Source organism: Piliocolobus tephrosceles, chromosome 11 (genome assembly GCF_002776525.5).
Source record: "Piliocolobus tephrosceles isolate RC106 chromosome 11, ASM277652v3, whole genome shotgun sequence".
In the NCBI taxonomy this organism is placed as follows: domain Eukaryota; kingdom Metazoa; phylum Chordata; class Mammalia; order Primates; family Cercopithecidae; genus Piliocolobus; species Piliocolobus tephrosceles.
The window spans coordinates 75,802,699-75,827,971 of NC_045444.1; the positions used below are offsets into that span (position 1 = coordinate 75,802,699).

General features: G+C 38.6%; 2 protein-coding genes and 1 long non-coding RNA gene across 18 annotated transcripts in view; 2 read left to right on the top strand and 1 right to left on the bottom strand.

Annotated features, from left to right (window-relative positions):
- The window catches only part of ORMDL1 (ORMDL sphingolipid biosynthesis regulator 1), a 14,934-nt gene extending 2,815 nt beyond the window's left edge, over positions 1-12,119 (bottom strand). Inside the window, exons 1-4 of one of the 7 annotated variants that reach the window (XM_023212430.3) lie at positions 11,956-12,067; positions 9,851-10,031; positions 2,945-3,096; positions 69-702 (exon numbers count right to left, since the gene is read on the bottom strand). In XM_023212430.3, coding sequence (XP_023068198.1) covers positions 555-702; positions 2,945-3,096; positions 9,851-10,024 — 474 coding nt within the window. In that variant the 5' untranslated portion in view covers positions 10,025-10,031; positions 11,956-12,067 and the 3' untranslated portion in view covers positions 69-554. Of the gene's footprint in view, positions 1-68; positions 703-2,944; positions 3,097-9,850; positions 10,032-11,605; positions 11,762-11,955 lie in introns of those variants that run through there. The other 6 variants (XM_023212431.3, XM_023212429.3, XM_023212428.3 and 3 more) reach the window with 6 other exon arrangements.
- On the top strand, positions 11,013-13,028 carry LOC111542831. Its single transcript, XR_002731668.3, has one exon. It is a non-coding gene; the product is annotated as an uncharacterized LOC111542831 (long non-coding RNA).
- The window catches only part of PMS1 (PMS1 homolog 1, mismatch repair system component), an 89,078-nt gene continuing 75,630 nt past the window's right edge, over positions 11,826-25,273 (top strand). For 8 of the 10 annotated variants that reach the window (XR_002731666.2, XR_002731665.2, XM_023212417.2 and 5 more), the window contains exons 1-3: positions 11,826-12,318; positions 19,544-19,695; positions 23,522-23,704. Coding sequence is in view for 7 of the 10 variants with exons in the window: in XM_023212417.2 (XP_023068185.1) it covers positions 19,564-19,695; positions 23,522-23,704 (315 nt within the window). In the remaining 3 variants the exon portion in view is untranslated. The remainder of the gene's footprint in view (positions 12,319-19,543; positions 19,696-23,521; positions 23,705-25,273) is intronic. The other 2 variants (XM_023212424.1, XM_023212418.2) reach the window with 2 other exon arrangements.

Below are 25,273 nucleotides of genomic sequence, written 5' to 3' on the forward strand. Positions count from 1 at the left end.
GCTAGTTTTTGTATTTTTAGTAGAGACGGGGTTTCACCGTGTTAGCCAGGATGGTCTCAATCTCCTGACCTCGTGATCCGCCCGTCTCGGCCTCCCAAAGTGCTGGGATTACAGGCTTGAGCCACCGCGCCCGGCCGGAAAGTATTCTAATAGTCTTTACTGACATTAGTTTCTCATAAGGGAAAATAAGTATCTTGTATAATATGGCTAGAAGAGAGAAGCTACTTCCAAGTATGACAAAAAATCACAGTCAGAGAATTTTATACATTTTTAGAACCATCTAGACTGAGAAATCCTACAATCTTCCACCTATTTTGCAAACTACAGTCAGAAAATTCTTTCTCGAGTATAAACCATATTCCTCAATTCTGAAATTCTTTCTTCCTGCTTTCATATATTTGAAGACTAAATTTATACTTCCCTTACTGAACAAAATAGGACATCACTTGCATTTAGCAAACTCATTTCATTTCCCACCATCATTACAGGTTTAATCTACAATCTGGGATAGGTTAGAAATAATAAATCTTATAATGGGTTCTTTTGACTATAACCTAGCATATGTCCCCTTTTTGTGTTTTAAACGAATTTTGTGTGTAGATTATATGAAAATTACTTGCCTCTTTCAAAAACTTAGACAACCCTCTGATGGTATGCAAAACCCAGGTGGGAATCAGTGTGGTAACATTTATTTGCCAACAGCTATATTGGAAAGAGACCTGTATTACAAGATAGTAGTTTAGGGTTTAAACCTGAGCTCTTAACTCCAACTAGGTGCAAGATCTTCAACAAGGTAATGCATTTGAGTCTGTTTCTTTACCTAAACATCTGGAATATGGTGGCTCATGCCCGTAATCCCAGCACTTTGGGAGGCCGAGGCAGGCGGATCACCTGAGGTGAGGAGTTCAAGACCAGCCTGGTCAACATGGTGAAACCCCATCTCTACTAAAAATACAAAAAGTAGCTGGGCATGGTGGCACACACCTGTAGTCCCAGCTACTGGGGAGGCTGAGGCAGGAGAATCGCTTGAACCTGGGAGGCGGAGGTTGCAGTGAGCCGAGGTCACGCCACTGCACTCTGGCCTGGGCAACAGAGCGAGACTCTGTCTCAAAAAAAAAAAAAAAAAAATCTGGAATAACATTCCATGTCACACCTACCTGACAAATAGTTAAGTAAGAAAATGTGAAAGCACTTTGAAAAGTCTTAATGCTATATAGATGGCTTTAATGCTATTTCTTCAGTTAAGTAAGCAATTTAATCAGAATATTTGAAATCATACCTGTTGGTCAAAAATATATTTTGAGAAATATGGACACTACATAGGTACATCTCAGTTGACCTTTTGTGTGATAGCTGTGATTAAAACTTCAGAATATGTCAGGCGTTTTACATGTATTATGATGCAATCTTCAATGTTTTACAGATGAGAAAACTGAGCCTTTGAAGAAAATGGCCAAAAATCACAGAGCTTCAAAGGGGTTGAGCCAAAATCCAAATTCAGGGCCATCTGAATAACCAATATTTTTGTTATTACATGCATGCATGCATTCATTCACTTATTTATTTAATAAATCGGGTCTTACTCTGTTGCCCAAACTGGAGTAAAGCATATGACTAGAGCTCACTGCAGCCTCCAACTGCTAGGCTCAAACCATCTCCTGCCTCAGCTTCCCATGTAGCTTACGTTTATTTTTATTAGACCTCACTGACACTTTTCTTTGAGGTTAATTTTATATGGGACTAAACCAGTTCAAAATTTCCTCAAAGGGCTATAAATTAAGGAAAAAGGACCCCATTATTTTATGATCAGTTTATTCCTTTCACTTGAAAAATGCCTTCCCTTACTTAAATATCTAAAACCTATTCTCTCTTAAGTTCTAGCATAAGGATTTCCAACATCCATCTCCAAGAAGTCTTTTGTGCTATGCCAGGCCGTGCTGACACTATCATTGACATTATTATGTTTAAGCTAGATGGTGCAGAGTATTAAGATATATGAGCAATACCTCTATTATGTGTAGGCCACTGTACTTACTGTGGGATTCAAAGCAATCCATGCACTTATAAATTCTTTGGAGAGACAAAAAAAAACATATATACATTTTTTTATTTGTCAATTATACCTCAATAAAGCTGGGGAAAAAAGGAAGCGGCATTTCAGGTAGGAGATATGATTTGAACAAAGACAGAAATAGGACTACACATGAAATATGCAAGAAATGCTGCTTAGAAGGCCAGGTAGGAGTTGGGTGGGGATAAAATATTCACATCAAGGGAAAATGCGGTAAGAACTATTTTCTGGAAGGTGCAGAACATCAGATAAGAGAAAGAAATTAGATACCAGATACAGGTTACATGCTATCCAGGTAGATATTATCTCATTTATTTCTTACAGCATTAGGATTGAATTAGGTATCACTAGCTAGAATTTTATATATGAGCAAACCAAGCTGGCTGAGTGATATATATAGGACTCCACCTAGGTCTGTCCTGTAATGAAAGCCTGACCTCTTTTTTTCGAAACCATACTCTTTCCCAAAGAGTCTGAATATCTTAATAGGTTAGGTGGCCAGTGAAATTCTTCTGATTGTCTAAATCATTGCTTAGGGAGATTAATCTGACAGTGCAATATAGAATATGATTATGTATTTTGTGTCCTTATATGAAACCTAAGAACGGGAGCTGGAATACATTTGACCTGTATATCCTACATGTCTAGGTGCACTGATTAGCATGTAATATTGTCTTCATATGTACTGACTGAAGTGAAAACTAATTTATTATCAACTTGTTAAAAATTGTCTATAATTTATATTCTATCCGAGGTGCCACTTATTGATAGAAGTTTTCAACAAAATGCTGTTTCTAATTCCAGTTCAATCTGATGAAAGGATATTTTCCTCTTATCCAATCCTCCTCATACTTAAACATTTCTGCCACTTACAGAATTATTGGAGAAATTGTGAAAAACTTCCGTGAAGATGTAAACTGTACTCCATAGTCCAGTTGTTCCCAATGAGTTAGGAGCCTTGCTTTACCCTGGTCAGGAGTTTCGAAAGGTGTTCCTTTCACTGCATGCAAAAATACATACATCCCCTGGAAAACAAGCAAGGGGGTAGAAATGATCAATATTAAATACAAAATTAGTCTTTGTCAGTAGCATTAACAAGGTTCCAAGCTGTTTGTGAGAAAGTGTGAGATTTAACTGAGTTCATTTTGCACTTTGATATAATAGTGAAAGGCTGTGGCCAGTTTCATTATAATAAAATAGAACTTTCTGGGGTATATAATTATTATTAAATGAGAATTCGTAAAAGGTCACCTGAAGGTAACCTGTTTGCATTTCTTTTCATTAAATTGAAAATAAGTATCAGTGTAGCTTCGTATCTTTACGTTCAGATTTTCCTACACTTTTCCTATTAGGAAATAGGATTACTTTTTCCCCAATGTACAGGAGGTTTTTCTTCAGGGTATATTAGTGAATTAGATGATACTTAAAAAATGATGAAGACATACAAACTGGTAGAAAACAATAAAATGATTAAAATCTATCGGGAAAAATAGTTTTGAGATATTTAATACGATGACTGCCTTTGCTTTAATAGTTCTCTTCCAAAGCAACAAAAATAGTTTGATATAATAGGTATAATGTTCCACTCAATTCCCTTTTTAAATCACCATTGTGCCTCAACAGTGTTTCTTCTGAAGTCAGTTTTTAAAACTCAAAGCAAATAACATTACTAAAAGCCATTCTGTCAGATCTGTCAGATCATATGAAACATATAACAGTTTTATTAATAGTTAGGATAGAGTAAAACCAATAGAGAGTAGATCTGGTTTCCTTGAGATTATGATACCCATTTAGGCTGATAGGCAGTGTTTCATTCAGGATCACTGCTTGAGACACTGTAAAGGATAATGCCTAAACATTATCATGACACAAAATGTTTCCTTCTAGACGCCACAATGTGATGTCATTTTTCTTACCTCAACTTTTAATGATTATGTAGAAAAATTACGGATTTGAAATTTTATATGATACCAAGTTAACCAAGCCCTTCCTTTCAAGGCTTAGTCTACTTCCTAGTTTTTCCATTAGGCAATTCAGAAGTCATTTAGCTGCAATAACACGTAAGCTATGGAGGAAAGGACTCATGTTCAATTGGATTTAACCCACCAAATATTTAATAAGTGGCTTATATGTACAAGATTCAGGACATATACACACATATGAAATTGAATGAGATGTACGCAAGCCTTGGAGAAATTTAATCCTCTAAGAGATGGTAAGGAAAAAAAGATATGCATAAACAGCTAGAAAGTAGGGCAGAAATTGCTATCAAAGGTACAATCAGAATACTCAGCAAATGGCAGGGGAGGGAAAGGTTCCTTGTTGCTGTGGCAAAAGTCTTGATGCTACCTCATTAATTACCTCATTCTTAAAGGTTTAGCTCAAATAACAATTCCTTAGAAAAACCTACCTCATTAGTAATAATTAATCTCCTGTTTATGTAGTTGTATACACTTTTATTGAAAATACGATTACAGTACATTATATCGTGTTAGTTGTTTGAATGATGTTTGTTTTCCCATTAGCCTGAATACACTAGGAGTAAGCACGGGACACTGCAAGACATTAGACACTGGACACTTCCAACATTAGAAATATTGGAAGATGACATTATGCCAAGGAGTATTTATTCTATAAGCACTATAAAACCATTTTCATATGGGCTTTAAAGTGAATTATAAAACAGAAAGTATGTTTTCAAATTCTCAGGGGGTATAGGACCCCCAAAAAGTTAAGAACATCTATTCCAGACCACATACATATTAGAATCTAAGAGAATAATCATCCTCTCATTATTTCCTTCAAACTGTATAGACTTAACTAGTGTTTAGAATATCAAAACAGTTTATTTTATACATCTTTTCAGTGAAAAATAATAAAATCTTTATCTGGCCATATATCTTCTGCCCCAGTATTATTTTTAAAATTATTTTTATATAAAAATGTTTGTGATCATTATTCCTACATTAAAAGAATTAGGGAACAAAAGTATGTAGCTCATGGCTAGTCCTTACTAATACCTACTGAATCAAAATGAATCATTCATTTTTAAAGCTGGGCCAAGAATCTTGTGAAGCATAACCTTTAAGGATGAGGTAGCACTTAATAAAATAACCACTGTAGGTTTCTTTCAGAAAGGCAAATACACTATTTTTCTAACTGGGTGTAACAATTAGGTCCATTTTCTCATTTTTAAAGGCATTCAATATATATTTCAGATTTTTAATTGGTTTATTGTGGCTATCTTCAAAGGAAACTTAAATTTGGAGTCATGTAATTGCAACTTCTATGGCTAATTAAGTTTTTAGTGTGGTGAACTAATAACAAATAAATCAGAGGTTTGCTTTCTATACAGTGTAATTACCAATCATTTGTCCATGGTCAACCAATTTGAAACAAGGTTAGGGGGTGGTGGTGGTGCAGGGATGGCTTCTAAAATATATTTAATACATGTGCCATTGGAGAATGGAAAAGACTAACTTGGCCAGGTGTGGTGGCTCATGCTCAGTACTTTGGGAGGCCAAGGCGGGCAGATCACCTGGGAGTTCGAGACCAGCCTGACCAACATGGTGAAACAACGTCTCTATTAAAAATACAAAAATTAGCCAGGCGTGGTGGTGCACACCTGTAATCCCAGCTACTCAGGAGGCTGAGGCAGGAGAATCGCTTGAACCCAGGAGGCGGAGGTTGCAGTGAGCTGAGATCACGCCACTGCTCTCCAGCCTGGCTGACAGAGAGACTCCGTCTCAAAAAAAAAAAAAGACTAACTTATTCAGCAAACATTTAAATAAGTGTTTAGAGATACAAAAATTAAAACATAAAGAGATAAACTGCTAATTATAAAACAATGACAACTACATGATAAAAGGATGCAGCATGGGAGTTGTGTAGATTCCTGGAGGGACAGTTTGCTGTAGGAGAGCAGGAAGGAGGGAGGGGTATTAAAATACTAGAGAGTGGGCTGGGCATGGTAGCTCACACCTGTAATCCCAGCATTTTGGAAGGCCAAGACAGGTGGATCACCTGAGGTCAGGAGTTCAAGTCCAGCCCAGCCAACATGGTGAAACCCCACCTCTACTAAAAATACAAAAATTAGGTGAGTGTAGTGGTGCATGCCTGTAGTCCCATCGATTCAGGAGGCTGAGGCAGGAGAATCGCTTGAACCTGGGAGGTGCAGGTTGCAGTGAGCCAAGACTGTGCTACTGCACTCCAGCCTGGATGACACAGAGATACTCTCTCTCAAAAAAATAAAAGTAGGCCCTGAGTGCCATGGCTCACTCACGCTTTGGGAGGCTAAGACAGGAGGATCACTTGAGGCCAGGAGTTTGAGACAAGATTGGGTAACATAGCAAGATCCCCATCTCAGTCAGTCAATCAGATGAGCATGGTGGCACACACCTATAGTCCTAGCTACTTGGGAGGCTGAGGCAGGAGGATCACTTAAGACCAGGAGTTCCAGGCTGCAGTGAACTATGATCATGCCACTGCACTCCAGCCTGGGTAACAGAATGAGGCCCTGTCTCTGTAAAAAAAACAAAATGGCTGGGCATGGTGGCTCATGCCTGTAATCCCAGCACTTTTGGAGGCTGGTGCAGAAGGATTGTGTGAGGCCAGGAGTTCAAGACCAGCCAGGGCAACATAGTGAGACCCTATCACTATTAAAATAAAACAAATTAGCCAGATGTGGCGGCATGTGCCTGTAGTCCTCAAATTTCTTGGGAAGCTAAGGTGGGAGGAGCTATGATCACTCCAGTCTCTTAAAAACAAAAGAGTACTTGGTCCAGGTGAAAAGAAAATATAGTAGAATAGCTTAAGCCAAAGCAATAAAATGAGAGCAGATGATTTTATTGCTAGTGTATAGCCTGTATTTAGAGATGGTTGAGATAAGGTGAAGTCTCCTTGTTTCTGCACTGTTATCAACTGGTCTTATATATCACACAAGAAACTTGGATTTTACCATGACTGCAATGGATAATTACTGAAAGACGTAAGAGTATGACTTGAGCAAGCACACATTTTTAAAACATCACTCTGCCAAGTTGGAATGGAGAAGGGTAGAGAAGCATCAAGAAGACCATTTGATTTATCCGAGTAATTTACTTGTGGAAAAAATGAAGGTATGGGGATCAAGTTGAGAGTAAAGCAGTAGAAGACAGTGCTCTGAGCAAAATGGATATGGAATATAAAGGAAAAGAAGTTATCCTAAGACTTAGGTGACTTTGTATTCTTGTTTGCATTGGATGGTTCTGATTATACCTATTCGCTTGTAGTAGTTATTACCAGAGCTCCATTTTACTCTCTAAACAGTCTGTTTGGACTATACGTTACAGGTTGAGTATTCCTTATCCAAAATGCTCCGGAGCAGAAGTGTTTCAGATTTTGGATTGTTTTGGATTTTGGAATATTGGCATATACATAATGAGATATCTTGGGGACAGGGCCCAAGTCTAAACATGAAATTCATTTATGTTTCATATACATCATACACACACAGCCTAAAGATAATTTTATATGGTATCTTTAATAATTTTGTGCATGAAATAAAGTTTTGACTGCATTTTAATTGCAACCTGTCAGGAGGTCAGGTATGGAATTTTCCACTTGTGGAACCATGTTGGTGCTAAAAAAGTTTAGAATTTTAGAACATTTTCTGTTTTGGGTTTCCGATTAGGGATGCTCAACCTGTGTATTAATTGCTTTACCATCAGCTGTCCGGCTTGGCCTTTAGAAAAGATTAGTAGTGAAGTCAGAGGAGCAGATTGTGGGTGGTAAGGGACTAATCAGGAATAAGATAAGTTCCATTTATACTTGTTTGGTTTAAGGTGCAAGGTAATCTGGTGATACAAATAAATAGGAGCATCCTTATTCTACAGGTAGAAACTGAAAATATGGGTAGATGAAGTAACCTAGGTAGAATACATAGCATAAGAAGAGACGAAGAAAATAATCTTGGGAATAGAAATATTTAAGAGAGGAAAAGAGAAGGAAGACTCCATAAGAAGAAAGAGAAGGTCAGAAATATATGCCGGTGAAAGTGATCCTATGGAAGCCAAAGGAAGTTTCAACAAAAGGGAGATGATTAGTGTAAAATATTTCAGAGAAGTCACTATTTAAAAGAAAATATCTTTTGCCCTTACAAAGTCTATCACATAAAATGGACTAAATGGACACGTATTTATCGTGTCTACCAGCACATCATTCTTGTCCTCCTCCAGTCAACTTCAAATATACTCCAGAAGATAGAAAATAAATATTATTATTATTGTTATTATTTGAGACAGGGTCTCACTGTCACCCAGGCTGGAGTGCAGTGGCACAATCTTGACTCACTGTGACCTCTGCCTCCCAGGCTCAAGCGATTCTCCCACCTCAGCCTCCCGATTCTCCCATCTCAGCCTCCCGAGTAGCCGGGACTACAGATGTGCTGCCACCATACTGGCTAAGGTTTTGTATTTTTTGTAGAGACAGGGTGTCAGGTTTCACTATGTTGCCCAGGCTGGTCTCGAAATCCTGACCTCAAGTGATCTGCCTGCCTCAGCCTCCCAAAGCACTGGGATTACAGGCGTGAGCCACTGCGCTTGGCCAAAATAAATGTTAATTTTAAAAAATCAATTTCTCCTGTTTTCCTATCTTAATGCTTTAAGTTAATTTTAAAAAATATCTTTCAACAAATGTACTGCTAAACTGGATTCAATTAAAATTTTCAAGTATTCCTCCTTTTCACGTTACTTTAATAGGCTATTAAAACTAGAAAAGTCGCTGTCAGGATTTTTTGTTTTTGTAAAAGGCAATTTCCAGGGCTGCATAATACAGTCAGTAGAGTCAATCAAAACGTTGCTACTCTGTTAGCACTAATACAAGAGAGTGATACTCAACAAGCAGCAGCTAAGGCACCATAAGATGGTGAATCACATAAGATATGATTAAGTTCAACACTTAAATACTGAAACAGTAAAGAATACTTATACAATTTAGATAGATAAGTTAACAAGCATTAAAACTAAAATGATCTATTTTCTAGATTTTATACAATGAGAAAAAAAAAGTCTTACTTAGAAAAAGGCCCAGTTTTGAAATAAAGTGTGAAAGAAAAAAGAAAATTCTATCCCAGATTAGAATTCTTCAAAATTAAGTCTTATATACTAAAAACCACTACACTATACACTTTAAATGGGTGGATTTTATTGCATGTGAATTATATCTCCAAAAAAGCTGTTAAAAAAACTAAGTTGTATATATCACAAAACCTTAAGCTTTTTTAAAAGCTGTGTTTAAACACACGTCATAAAGTTTACCATCTTAGATGCTTTTTTCCTTTGAGACAAAGTCTCACTCTGTCACCCAGGCTGGAGTGCAGTGACATGATCTTGGCTCATTACAACCTCTGCCTCCCAGGTTCAAGGGATTCTCCTGCCTTAGCCTCCAGAATAGCTGGGACTACAGGCATGTGCTGCCACGCCCAGCTAATTTTTGTATTTTTAGTAGAGATAAGGTTTCACTATGTTGGCAAGGCTGGTCTTGAACTCCTGACCTTGTGATCCACCCGCCCTGGCCTCCCAAAGTGCTGCGATTTTAAATGTATAATTGAGTGGTATTAAAAACATTCAAATTGTTGTGCAATCATCACCATTACCATCGACATCCACAACTCTTTTCATCTTGCAAAACTAAAAACTCTGTACCCATTAAGCAATAACTCTCCATTCCTTCCGCCCCTTAATTTCTGGCAACCACTAAACCTAAAACTTTTAAGTGTTCAGTATAATGTGAAATTCTTACCAGATTATGTATAATATTTGTTAAAGTCCAAGCAACAGGAACACTGAAGAAGGGAATGCTGAGTAAGACAATATGAAGCAAGCCAACTCCCAATGCATATGTCAGCCACATACCCCGGCTGTTCATGACACGGGTATTTGGATTCACTTCACTGTGGGCAACTCCAACATTCATGTTTGCTCTGTAGGAAAGTAATAAAATGAATCAACACTGATATAACTGGCAACCTAAACACCCCCAATTCTGACATGACAAGGTACATGTGTTACGATGATTATTTTTTCCTAGTTATCTCGAAGTAGCACACAAACACCATCCAAAATATGCTACTTGTAGAGATGCTGCTGCTGACAGCAGTTAAAGAATCGTCAACATTTGACTTTATGGTAAGACAAGACTTATTATCATGGTTCTAATTTAAAAAGTAGTTAAAATGCCTTTCCTAAAGTTTGTTTTCTAGCATGCTGTTTTACTAAATACGAAAATTCAAACAAAGAGAACCTACATTTTCTTACATCATGAGAGCAACATGAAAAGCCAAAAGCTAGACTTACCAACATAATAAATTTATATTAAAAAGAAAAAGCAGAACTCACCCAGCCAGTCTGTCAAGTAGCCAGACTCTTATATCTGACTTAATGTATCCATAAAGAATAGTCAGAGTTCAGATCACTTCTTTCTGAATACTGAATGTGGAAGGTACACGCCGTTGACATAATGTGATGTAAAATCTACATGGTCAAGGGATAATGTTTGTTTCTCAATTTTGTGATACATCTAGGTGAAAATAAGGAGTCTTCTGAATATTTCTCTAGTCAATTAAAAAACTTCAGTTTTCTTTCTTCTTTTTGTTTTTTTTTTTGAGACGGAGTCTTGCTCTGTCGGCCAGGCTGGAGTGCAGTGGCGGGATCTCAGCTCACTGCAACCTCCGCCTCCCGGGTTCACGCCATTCTCCTGCCTCAGCCTCCCAAGTAGCTGGGACCACAGGCGCCGGCCACCTCGCCCGGCTAATTTTTTGTATTTTTAGTAGAGACGGGGTTTCACCGTGTTAGCCAGGATGGTCTCGATCTCCTGACCTCGTGATCCGCCCGTCTCGGCCTCCCAAAGTGCTGGGATTACAGGCTTGAGCCACCGCGCCCGGCCTCTTTCTTCTTTTTAAAAAAGTTTTTCCCATCTCCTTTCCATTGAAGATGGACTCCAAAGGAAGAACTGATAATAGTTATCAGTTCTTTTAATGATGGTGTTTACTTGGGTCTAATAATTCTTTAAAATAAAACTGTCCTGAAGAACACCTATCATCCGAGGGAGGGGGAAAACGAGGCTAGATTACATTTGGAACAGCTGTGATTTTAAAATACACAAACGCTTGTATTACGGAGTTAGCATACGGAGAGGAATTTCTCATATCCCCATCCAGCAAGTGTTTCCAGAGTATAATGCTCCTTCCCCTCTAGAGACCCATAGAACAGGCATCAAGGGTTAAGGGGACGAAAAGTTAGTTACACTAAGACCGCTAGAGTCTCCAATTTATATGTGTAAATCTTTCGTCTAAACACACATCATTTATCATACATTATTTTAAACTACTTAGAACGTGCCAACACTCAAGATAGTTTTCCCACGTTCCACAGGATGGAGGCCTGAAATTTACATCTCAGCTGGAAGGCAAAGCTGCTGCGGTACTCATCCTATTCCAACCAGAAAACCTTTCCCCAGCAGGTTTGCCGCGCTGCCCCGCGACTGGCAAACAATGACCTTACAGACCGTGAAGAGGCCGTCGGCTCTGCCGTCGCCGATGCGTCCGAAGACGGCGACCCGCAGAGGCCCCTCAAGGGAGTTCCCCCTGCCAGACCGACAGCCTGAGCGCTCCAGGACAGAGAAAACTCAGCAAAGGCCGCCGCTGCTACCACCTCAGCACCTCCCCCAACCCGCCCCTTCCTTCTCGCAGCCGCACGTCACGTCTGGACCCCGCAAGAGGAGCGAAGATTTGCGTAGGGGACGAGCCTCTGAGGCCACGGCTCGCACGGCCACGCAGGGCGCCGCAGATGCAGCCGGACCTCACTTTTCCCTGTCAGGACGACCCTAGGACGCCAGCAGTTCCCTACCGACGAAGGCGACTGTACAACGTCCGTCGCGTTCGTGCCCACTTACCCGCCGCCCCACTCCGGGCCGCCGGCTCGCAGCAGGACCAGCCCGGCTGCTACGGCCGCGGATACACGCCCTCAGGCCGGGCGCTGCGCAGCTTGCGGAAACGTTCACAGACAGACTCGCTGCCAGCGGATTGGCTGCGAGCAACGCCAATCTTACGTTCACCCCGGGCGAGGCGGGACTAAGTGCCGCGCTCCCTGTACCCGCTCTGCCGCGCGCGCATGCTGGGGGCGAGTGCGGGGTCGGGCCTGCGCTCCGGGTAAGACGCTGGCTGCCTGCCGCTGGTGGATGGTAATTGCCTGCCTCGCGCTAGCAGGAAGGTAGTGTGGTGTGACTAACGGGTATTTATTATATTCTCGAGGGCTTGAGGGCCTCCATCCCCTCTACTCGTCCCGCTCCGGGCGCAAACGCTGTAGGACAGCTAAGGGCGCTCCCCGCGGGCGGGAAGCGAAGCCGGGCTTGTAGGCGCGCACACGTGGAGTGCGTTCTCTGAGCAGATCTGGGCTCCGGGGTGTTCTGGCTTGGTCTTTGTTGCGGCCAATTCCCAGACCCTTCTGGGTGCAGGACTTAAAATTTGTTTTCCAGGCAGCAGATTTAACCCATGGCAACTGTAACTCATCTTGTGAGGGTGGCGGTTTATAGTATTGTATCCTGTGGCATCATACAAGGGGTGCAAGTTAAACTCTTCAAAGATAATCACGATTTTTGCTCGTGGCCTTCTGGGTTTATCCGTACGCCGAAGACAGGCACCTGTATTACATCCTGAGGAAATGTGGATACCAAAAATTGATCCTGAGAAAAGTCTTGATTAGATTTTTTGGAATTGCCTTTGAAATGTAATTTCCCTCACCTTGGCAGTGCGGAAAGTTTGTGATTTTTATTGCCTAAATAGCTTTCAACATTTTGAAATTGACTTAAGAGAATGTTCGCTATGTGTGTCTGTGTATCTTGCATTTCTGTTGGCTTTGTGAACTTGTTTTGGATTTAGTCTGATCTTTAAATAAATGATTTCTTTGTGTTCTCTCTAGTGAAAGTCTGTGAGTTCTCTGATCTTTACTTCTTTTTTTAGGCAGACCTGTTGTCCTTAACTGACTTTCCGGGTCATGAACTTTCCTTCAGAAGTGTTCCTTTTCCCTGTCAGCAAATACGGAAGACTGACTATCCTGATATTCCCAGACATTCTTTGCTGTGATTTGTAAGCCCGATATAAACCCTTCCACTTTTTCAAAAGCATTCATTTGGTACACATATGGTATAGAGTGCTATATTCCAGAGGCTATGCTAGGGATGTGTGATTGATATAAAGTAAAACCCCTGTCCTCAAAGAACTCTGCGTCAGGAGGAACAGTCAGAAACACATATTAATAGGATAACTTGTGCTGAGGTTAATTAGAAATGAGGTAAAGAGGAAATGCAGAGGAAGGAATACCTAATCTGTTGACAGGTGAAGGAAAGGAGGCTGCAGCAGCGAAGAAAGGCTTTCTTGAAGAGTTGATACTGAACTAAATCTGGAGGGATGATTAGAAGTCAGAAGTCAGCCAAGAGAGAGAGAGAGAGAGAGAACGAACCATGTGAACTGAGGAAGGAGTGAGTGTCACCATGTTAAGAGAGATGAGTTGGTTGGTCATGGTGGCTCATGCCTGTATTCCCAGCACTTTGGGAGGCCGAGGTGGGTGGATCACCTGACATCAGGAGTTCGAGACCAGCCTGGCCAACATGGTGAAACCCTGTCTCTACTAAAAATACAAAAATTAGACGGGCCCACTTGGTGGTGTGCTCCAGTAATCCCAGCTACTTGTGGGGCTGGGACAGGAGAATCGCTTGAACCTGGGAGGTAGGTTGCAGTGAGCCGAAATTGCTGCACTCCAGCCTGGGCAACAGAGTGAGACTGTCTCAAAAAAAAAAAAAAAGAGTGGTGCAGTATGATCCGCCTAGAGCACATTTGGGCAGTGATGGGATGACTGAGAGAGTAGGCAAAAATCCAATTGTTAAGAAGTTTATACTTAACCTGGTTGGCAGTTGGAAACTTATAAAAATTTTAAGTGGGGCAGCAACATGATGAAATTTCAATACAGAAAGAACCCTATAGTGGTTGAGATTCAAGTCAAAATATCAATTAGGTGGTTATTGCAATAGTTCAGGAGACAAAGATTGAGAGGCTGAATGGAGGCAGTACAAAGAGGAGAGGACTAGCTTGGGAAACTGTGAGATTTAGATAGGAGAGAGATGACTGGGTGGCAGGATGTAGAGAGTGAGTAGAATTTCTAGGATGACTTCAAGGTTTCTAATTTTGCTTTATGAGCTTGGATGAAAAGTGTTTAAGAGCATGGGCTTTGTGGTCAGACATGCCAAGGTGTGCATCTGCCACTTAATAGTTTTGTGATCTCGAGCAAGTTACTGTGCCTTTAAATCCTATTTGGTGATAAAGGTTAATAGAATACGTAGAGTTGTTTTGAGGATTAAATAGGATAATATATATAAAATTCTTATGTTGGCTATTATTTTTATTATCAGACAAGAAATATAGGAAGAAAGCTGATTAGAGTTTGGTCTTGGTGTCTCATGCCTGTATCCCAGCACTTTGGGAGGCCGAGGCAGGCAGATCACCTGAGGTCAGGAGTTCAAGACCAGCCTGGCCAACATGGTGAAACCTCGACTCTACTAAAAATACAAAAAGTTAGCCAGGTGTGGTGGTGGGCACCTGTAATCCCAGCTACTCGGGAGGCTGAGGCAGGAGAATCACTTGAACACAGGAGGTGGAGTCTGCAGTGAGCCAAGATTGCCCATTGCATTTCAGCCTGGGCAACAAGCGCAAAACCTGAAACTCCGTCTCAAAAAAAAAAAAGAAAGAGAAAGATTCTCTGATCATTTTGGGACATGTTATGTTTAGGTTGCCTTCAGCTCATCTAAATGACAATATTTAGAAGGTAGTTGGAAGTAAGGCCCTAAAGTCCAGAAAAAAGTGTGAGATACAGGTGAGCTGGAGGATAATATGGAAGCCAGTTGAAATTATGTATATAAAGGGAAGGAGGATACTTTTTCTAATGTTTGCGTTAGCATAGGAAAGATGCTGGTAAATTATATTTAGTGGTCCTTCATTAATATTCATGAAGTGAAGGGCTTGCCATGAGTGAAGCATTTGATTGTTCTGCCTGGCATCCTACATTCAAAAGTTGTACAGCAGGAAAAAAAAAGTTTTGTAATTCAGGACAGGGGTATCGTAGGTTTAATTATACATTTTAATTAATCTTTACAGTTAATATTTTACATTGATTTATATTGATGATAGGATAAAGTGATATTTGATATTTTGAATATATTAGATTATCCAAATACATAATTAAACTTCACTTTTTTATTCTTTTTTACCTTTTTTAATGTGACTACTAGAAAATTTTAAATGATATATATGGCTTACATTATAGTTTTATTGAACAGTGCTGGATAGAGTAGTGGTTAAAATGGCAGGCTCTGAAATCACACTACTTTGGTTTTATCCTAGCTCTTACCAACAGCTATGTAATACTGAGGAAGTTAAACTTTCAAAAACTCAATCAACTAATCTATAAAATGGAGATAATACAGATATCATATGCTTATGAATTTGGGAGAGACACAAATATTCAGACTATGGCAATTAGGAGAGAAGAAAGATGACATGACATGGAAGAAGAGTATGAAAAGAGATGCAGACATCTTAAGACCAGAGGACACAATGGGATGGGGTAAAGTGTGATAGAATTCATGCTATGAATTGCCATGATCTTAGTAAACTAGAAGGATGAGGAATATTGGGATGAAATTATAGAGATTTGAAAAAAAAAAAAAAAGATTTTGGATTTGTCATTGTAGTAGATGAGGTATTGTAGGGAATGAGACAAAGATGATGAGATTAAGACTCTAGGTTTATACCCTAAAGTTTTGTTGATCAGTGTTTTTCTTAGATCCTTGGGATTTCCTAGGTAAGGTAGAAGATTTCATGAACCCAGGCCTAATGTGTGAGCCCCTTTGGGGTAGGGGTTAGAGGTGGGGAGATTGTTCATTTAGGGGTTTAGAGGAGCTCAATTTAGTCCCAGTACCCTGGGATGTTTTTAGCATTTATTTGCCAAACCCTGTAATACGTTATTTATATATACTACCTTATTTACTTCTCACCACAATCATATTATATCATTGTTAGATCCATTTTATAGATTAGGTGATTGCATTTTAGAGTTTAATGTCCTCAGTGTTATATACCTGTTAGTGTAAGAGCTGGGATAAAACCAAAGTAGTGTGGTTTCAGAGCCTGCCATTTTAACCACTGCTCTATCCAGCACTGTTCAATGGAACTATAAGCCACATATATCATTTTAAATTTTCTAGTAGTCACATTAAACAGATTTTTTTAAAGGTTAGTTTTAATATATTTTATGTAATCTAATGTATCCAAATAGGATAAAATCATTTCATTCTATAATCAATGTAAACATTTTATATGATTTTTATTAATCCTGAGTTGAAAATTGAGTGTGTATTAGCACATCTCAATTTGGACTACCTGTGTTTCTAGTGCTCTAGTGTTCAGTAAGCTACATGTGGCTAGTGGCTACCATATTGGACAGTGCAGATCTGTTCCTTAGATGGAAGTAATTCTGAAGCTTTGGAAGAGTGCAGAGGTGCCTTTTGCTTGTGACAGCACTAATTTATGTGAATGTTATGACGATGGAGTAGCCTGTAGTCCACTGTTTCCCTGCTTGATTGGGACAGGAAAGCCTCCCAGCAGTTGAGAACAACAAAAACAACCATTGAAAGGTAGTTGTTCACAGCTACTCTCCTGAGAACTGGGTACCCCAAAACTAAATCAAATGTATAGATTAATTAGAGGGCAGTTCGTATTTTAAAAGAATTCCCAGCATTCCTTTACATAATGATCTCTCATTATAATACTTTACATTTGTTAAGGCCTTATCATGTGTCGAACAACACTTTATATATACTTCCTTATTTGATTCCTCACAGTAAACCAGTGAGGTATTAGCTCCGTCTTTATAGATGATGAATTGGTTTATGGAAGGATTTGAGTGATTTGCTTCATTTTTATAGACGACAAATTGATTTATGGAGGGATTTCAGTGATTTGCTGAGTTTATGTGTAATAAAGGTGAACCCCCAATACTTATTTTATAGGCTCTGGTCTGTTATATTTTTTCACTGTGCCAATCACCTTTGCCTTGTATATAGCAAAATATACTGTATTTATGAACTGTGATCAGTTAGCACTCTCGGAACCCAATATGTCAGCCTCTTCCCAGAAGTGCGTTCCTTAAAACTCCTGTGTAATTGTTGTAGTGCCTGTACTCCTTTTCCTGCTCAATTACTGAATCTTTCTTTCCATGTCTTTGTCTTATGCTGGCTCAGAAATAATCCTAAACTGATGACTTTTTGTTGTGTTTGTTTTTGATGTTGCTATTTTATTTGCACCTAGATTGCATAGGATTAAATCATCGTGGGAGCATGTAACTAGTCATGAGAAATAAAGTATCTTGAGTCCACTCCCAGCCCCCATTTTTTTTGTCCAGTAAAATCTTGATTCTATAGAGGAATTGCATGTTGTCAAGCTTGTGCTTTTATTCCTGTAATCTTTTCTGAAATTAGGCAATAAGATGCAAAAAGCACCCCCCTCCCTGCATGCTTTACAGATGGAATTTCCGTAGGACATTTTTGGATTTTTTGTTTGTTTGAACAAAGGATTTCCAGTTACCAACAGATTTTGGATCTGCAGGTTGAATCTATAAAGGACCTCAAATGCCAGCTTAGAGATTTGAGCTCTATATTGGCTTTGAGGAGCCACATGATTAAAATAACGTAGGCAGAATAATATAGAGGATAGTTATCTGACATGTCTGGTATGAGACTAGTTCAGATTAACAGTAATCCTAACTCTAAAGGAGCTCAGTGATTGAAAAAGACGTTATAACTCATCAGAATGTATGGATGACTAATGATGTTTAAATGAGACTGTTGGTAGGGCACATAACTGATTGTCATCCACTTCTCAAAGTTGTATTATCGCTTGGTCATTCTCAGCCAACATTACACTCATTATAGCACAGTTGTTCTCATTATTCAGTTATTACCATAGCATTTGTTTTTAAGAAATCTTTTTAGAACATGCATGTCTTGATTCCAATATTTGTGAGCTTTCAGTGATCTACTGTAATGAGTTTGGACCAAGATGTAGTTGGCACAGACATTTAAGGAAATAGATTTGAAATAAAAATCTCAAATGAGAAGTTCTTGAGCCCAGTTACTCAGCTTTCAGCCTCCTAAACGGCCATAATAGTAGGTCTAATTTTTATACATAGTATCTACTTTTTATAGTTTAGAGGTTTAAATGCAATCCCATATGTAAAGTGTTTAGCACAGTGTTTAGCATACTATATATTTAATGTAGTTGTTGCTGTTCTTACTGTAATCATCATTTTAGTTAACTTTGGTCACGGCAGTATAGACTGGGTGACCAAAGGTGAAGAGTCATTGAGGCTAATTAGGAAATTATATTGGGAACTAAATGTGAGAAATACTGAGGAAAGAATTGATAGGATTTAGGAGTTGATTAGATTTGAGTCAGGGTGAATGGATTATTCCTATAGGAAACTCATGGGTTTAGGGTAGGGATTGGTTAATTATTCCTGGAGTTTGAGCTAGTGATTATTTCAGCAGGCAGTTGGAAATACAGGGTTCAAGTTTGTAAGAAAAGTCAGAATTGATCATAATAATTAGTCACACAAAAATCCTGGAAGAAATTAGAAAAAAAGCAATTTCTTCCTCTAATGTTACTGTGGACTTTTTTTTTAGGTGCTTGTAGCAGAATATTGTGGATTTTTTTAACCCATTTTTGGTTATTTTTATTCATAGGCATTTATATGTATTCATATATTACATGTCAATAGAGGAAATGTTGAAGGACTTGCCTTAGCTCTGCCTCTTAATAACTGGATGACCTTGGACAAGTTTTCTAATTTCTTTGTGCCTCAGTAGTTTTATAAAATTGAGGTGATAATGGCACCTGTTTTCAAAGGGTAATAGTAAGAAATAGAAGACTTATGGCTGGGCGCAGTGGCTCATGCCTGTAATCCCAATATTTTGGGAGGCCAAGGCAAGTGGATCACTTGAGGTCAGGAGTTTGAGACCAGCCTGGCCAACATGGCAAAACCCCGTCTCTACTAAAAATATAAAAACTAGCCAGGTGTTGTGGCGGGCACCTGTAATCCCAGCTACTCTGGAGGCTGAGGCAGGGGTGCCTGAACCTGGGAGGCAGAGGTTGCAGTGAGTTGAGATCATGGCACTGCACTCTAGTCTGGGTGACAGTGAGATTCCATCTCGAAAAAAAAAAAAGAAGGAAGAAATAGAACACTTAATATTGTATGTGCTAACAGTTGAGCCTAGCATACAGTAAGTCTCAGTGAAGATGGTCTATTATCATCTGTCATTATTATTGCCATTTGTCCTGTTGGTCAGGAATGTTTAACAATTCTTACAAGTTGCATTTTTATCTTCTAGCTGTTCTGTTAAAAGCAAAAATGAAACAATTGCCTGCGGCAACAGTTAGACTTCTTTCAAGTTCTCAGATCATCACTTCGGTTGTCAGTGTTGTAAAAGAGCTTATTGAAAACTCCTTGGATGCTGGTGCCACAAGCATAGATGTTAAACTGGTGAGTATCCTTGAGAACCCAGATACCTTTAAGACAAAGAAAAGGGACTGCACAGATGTTTTCTCTTTAAACTGTTACCTTTATTTTATTTCTTTACACCAGTAAATTATTCTTAGGACATTGGACCCTTTGTTTTAAGAGTAAATCTTTAAAAATAAATTTTAATTTAAATTAACACTATAGTAACACTAAAGGAAATATAAAAGAAAACATGTTCTTTCTTTTTTTGAGACATGTTTTTGAGACAAAAAACATGTTGTTTGTATTTTCTACAAATATTGGTTATTCATGTTTCCTTGTTTTAAATATTTCCTTTTGCATTTTATTTTTTCCGTCTAATCTAGTTTCAAACCATTTCTCTTGTTACTTTTTTCACATTTTAAAAATATAAGTTCTGTATATTACCTCATTTGAGTAAATATGGCCTATATCACTCATTATGATTTATTGCAATTAGTTTCCATGACTAGTTCCCCTGTTCTAAATTGCTAACACATAGAGATATGGTCTATTTTATTCATTTTTGTGTCCTCTATACCTGGCTAGTACCTAGTACATACTAGGAAGGTAAATAAATCTGATTGAATATAAGAATACATTTTTAAAAATCTCGTAATTATTAGATATTTATGGTGTTTCTGGTGGTATAGAACTAGAAACAATGCTGATAGAAATATATTTGTAAGAAAGGGACCTAACCTTTTCTTATCTACCAGATAAGATTCTATGAGATGGACATACTCTATGTATGTATATTTGTGTAAAAATAAAATCCCTTCTTATAAATCACTTCTTATAAAACACTGTGACTTAACTACTATACCCATTTTATTTATTTATTTATTTATTTATTTATTTATTTATTTATTTATTTTAATGGGGTCTCGCTCTTTCGCCCAGGCTGGAGTGCAGTGGCGCGATCTCAGCTTACTGCAATCCCCCTCCCCAGTTCAAGCAATTCTCCTGCCCCAGCATCCTGAGGAGCTGGGATTACAGGCCGTGTGCTACTATGCCTGGCTAATTTTTGTATTTTTAGTAGAGACGGGGTTTCACCATGTTGGCCAGGTTGGTCTCGAACTCCTGACCTCGGGTGATCTGCCCACCTTGGCCTCCCAAAGTGTTGGGATTACAGGCCTGAGCCACCCACGCCCAGCCATACTATACCCATTTTACAGATCATGTTCTGAGAAGTTTCCCAAAGTCTCATAATTAGTAAGTAGTGGAGCTAAGACTGGAATCCAGGTCTTTCTGACTCTAAAACCAGTTCTTGTCTGTGCCAGTGGTTCTTACGATGTTTGGGTGCATCAAAATAACTTAGGATGTTTGTTAAAACTGTTACTGGGCCTTACTCACAGAACTTCATAGTCTAGGTGGTACCTGATAATTTGCATTCTAGTAAATTTCTAATCGATGTTGATGCTGGTGGGTTATGGAACACACTTTGAGAACCATTCTACTCTATCAAACCTCTGTTCTGTTTTTAATACAGTCTAAGCTTTACAAACAAGAAAAAAAGTATATTAAATTAAACCCAAAGAAAGACAATTTGTTTTTCTTAGGCATTTCGTGTAGTCAATTCAGTCTGATTAGAGTATAATTGATAATAATTAAACAGGATTAGATAGTTATATTTGACAGACTTCACTTAAGAATCTTTGGCAGGCAAACGTCTTTTTCTTAAACATTTCTGGAAGAAAAACTGGTTTTTAAAATAGTGTTACAAAGCCAACAGAAGTCCTGTATAAACTAAGTTAAATATTTTAATCTGCCTGTAAATTTTAGTCTCTTGACATTTACCAGTATTTGCGTTGTAGAATTTTAAGATACACACCTTAAATGTGTGGCTCTACATAATAAGACCTGTTTCATTATGGTTTTATGCTATAATAGCTATCCTGACTAGACATGTTTTCATAATTAATTAAACATGATGATACAATTTTAAACATTTAAACAAATCTTTGTCTTCTTACTACGGGGTTTCGAGACCATGTTGCCCAGGCTGGTCTCGAACTGCTGACCTCAAGTGATCCGCCCATCTCAGCCTTCTAAATTGCTGGGAGTACAGGCGTGAGTCACCATACTTGGCCCGATTTTTCTTTAAAATGAAGAAGAAAGACTGTTCCCAGAATGTAAACTTAACTTTATTCATTTGTTTATTTATTTTGAGGTAGTCTCACTCTGTTGCCCAGGCTGAAGTGCAGTGGTGTGATCTCAGCTCACTGCAACCTCTGTCTCCCGGTCTCAAGCGATTCTCCTGCCTCAGCCTCCCAAGTAGCTGGGATTACAGGTGTGTGCCACCACGCCTGGCTAATTTTTTGTATTTTTAGTAGAGACCAAGGTTTCACCATGTTGACCAGGCTGATCTTGAAAATCCTGACCCCAAATGATCTGCCTGCCTTGGCCTCCCAAAGTGCTGCAATTATTTGCATGAGCCACTGTACTCAGCCAAACTTAATTTTAGATTGAGAGAGGTGTGAGGAACAAAATGTTAGGCATCTCCCTCCAATGTTTTGTGTATCTAATTTATCTAAAAATTGCTGATATATACAGTATTATATCACTTTAGGTTGTTAAAAAGATGTGGTATTATTTTAAATACCAGAGTCACTATAATTATAGAAAGTTTTTTTTCCCCCTTTATAACTTGCGTCTATGGTCATACACGTAAGACTTTGTGGAGTAAAGTCAGGCTTATTTATTATGGAAGTGTGGCTACCAAATTTAGAATATGGTGTTCATAGAAAGTATGTATGTATGATCACTATGGGAATTTAAATTTTGTTTTTGTTATATTTGCATATTTTTAGTATTAGAATATAAAACTAAGCTATGAATTGAGATTTTGAAAAAATTTTCGTTGTCTGATATGATGGCTCACACCTGTAATTCCGGCACTTTGGGAAGCTGAGGCAGAAGGATCGCTTGGAGCCAGGAGTTTGATATCAGCCTGGACAACAAAGTGAGACCCCACCTGTACAAAAAATAAAAATAAAAGTAGCTAGGCCCTGTGGCGTCCACCTGTAGTCCCAGCTCCTCAAGAGGCTGAGGTGGGAGGATCACTTGAGCCCAGGCATTCAAAGCTACAGTGAGCTATGCTCATGCCACTGTACTGTATGTCGCCTGAGTGACAAAGTATCTAAAAAAAGTCTTGATTTTTTTTCAGATTAAAACTCACTGTGGTTGCCAAATTAGATGTGTTTTCTCAGCAGTTTCCTGTTAGATGGCTGTTTGCAGAAAAAGATTTAAAAAGTTATAATGTAGTAAACATAAAGATTTTTATGTGTACAGTAAGAGTGAAAGTATTAAAAATCAGGTTGATTCCTGCTATAGAAAAGCAAAATAAGTAAACAAAAAAACAAAATAAATAAATAAAAATCAGGTTGAATAATGATACTTGCTAGGTTCTTCCTGACTAGAACCTGTGTTACTTTGTTGCTGATGGAGTTCTGTTCTGTTTTGTTTTGTTTGGGGGCCATACATACAAAAGGTGTATGTAATTCAGAAGAATTTTTTCAGTGAAGTTTAAACATAAATTATTGTATACTGTAAATACCCATGATAATGAAACAGTGAAAAGAAACCTTAAAAATCAGCCTAACCTCCTTATTCAACAGTTGAATCTGTGTCCAGAGAAAACAAGGGAGTTGCCCATTGCACAATAACTAGAAATTAGTAGAGCTAAAGAATTTAAAGTCTTATATCCATAGTGCTATGCTTTCATAAAAGTAAATAAATGTCAAAATTCTTTCACTTGTGTTTCCTTCTAAGTGTGATAACAGTTTAATACTTTTACATACTGAAAGTGTTTTTTGACATTTTACAGGAGAACTATGGATTTGATAAAATTGAGGTGCGAGATAACGGGGAGGGTATCAAGGCTGTTGATGCACCTGTAATGGCAATGAAGTACTACACCTCAAAAATAAATAGTCATGAAGATCTTGAAAATTTGACAACTTACGGTTTTCGTGGAGAAGCCTTGGGATCAATTTGTTGTGTAGCTGAGGTAAGGTAATTATATTGGTTATTTTAGTGATTTCATATTCACTGAATATTACAGTTAAAACTAACCCGGTATTTGGTGAAGTATGGTTTTAATTATTTTTATTATGGTAAAATATACATAACATAAGCCGGGCAAGGTGGCTCACGCCTGCAATCCCATCACTTTGTGAGGCCAAGGCAGGTGGATCACCTGAGGTCAGGAGTTTGAGACTAGCCTGGCCCACATGGTGAAACCCCGTCTCTACTAAAAATACAAAATTAGCTGGGTGTGGTGGCACACATCTGTAGTCCCAGCTACTTGGGAGGCTGAGGCAGGACAATTGCTTGAACCTGGGAGACAGAGGCTGCAGTGACCCGAGATTGTGCCACTGCACTCCAACCTGGGCAAGACAGAGCGAGATTCTGTCTCAAAAAATATATGTATATACATAACATAAAATTTATCATTTTAACTATTTTTAAGTGTACAATTCAGTGGCAGTGGCATTAGCTACGGTCACATTGTCATGTATCTATCACCATTATTCATCTCCACAACCCTTTCATTATTTCAAACTCTGTACCCATTAAACAATAATGGGTACTAGGGGATGCCCTTTCCCCCATCCCCTAGTACTCACTGTTCTACTTTCTGTCTCTATGAATTCGACTATGCTAGGTATCACATATAAGTGGACTCAAAATATTTGTTCTTTAGTATCTGGCCTATTTTTCTTATAATGTCTTCAGGGTTCATCCATGTTGTAACATGCATCAAAATTTCCTTCCTTTTTAAGGCTAAATAATATTCTGTCGTGTGTATATACCACATTTTGTTTATCTGATCTTCCATTGGTGGACACCCGGGTTACTTTCACCCACCTTTGGGCTGTTGTGAATAATGTTTCTGTGAACATTGGTGTACGAGTATTTGTTTGAGTCCCTGCTTTTCTTCCCTGGGGTGTATACCCTGAAGTAGACTTGCTATGTCATATCGTAATTCTGTGTTTAATTTTTTGAGGAGCAGCAAAGTGTGTTTTGTATTTAAAAATTGTAAATTGTATTAAAAAAATTAAACGGATATTTAGCTATAGCACTTCTCAGAGCCTTTACTATATTCAAGCACATTGTAAATTTCTAAGGTTGGTGGTTTATATAGGTACTTTTTCCTATACCTACTTTACCATGAAATTCTTTTATTGAGAAAGCATATCATTTTTGTTTGTTTGCTTGTTCTGTGGACTACACTTTGGAAATACCACTCTAATCTCAGTTAGTGAGATTATGCCCTAGAGATGTGAATTGACTTGGTCTAAACCCTACCTAGTTAAGGGCAGATTGGATCTAAGAACTTTAACCTTCTGACTGTGGGTTAGGTGCTCAGTGTCTATGTTCTCCTGAGTTCAGTGCTTGGCACACTCAATTGCATAGTACAAATTATACTACACTGCCTTTGCCCCGGTCTTATAACTAGTTTGTGGCAAAGCCCATCTGGAATCTTGATCTCTTCATTTCTGTTATCTCAGTTGTGTTTGATTACGTGACTGTACTACTTTTTTTGTACTATACTATTACCCTATGGATGTTGGGC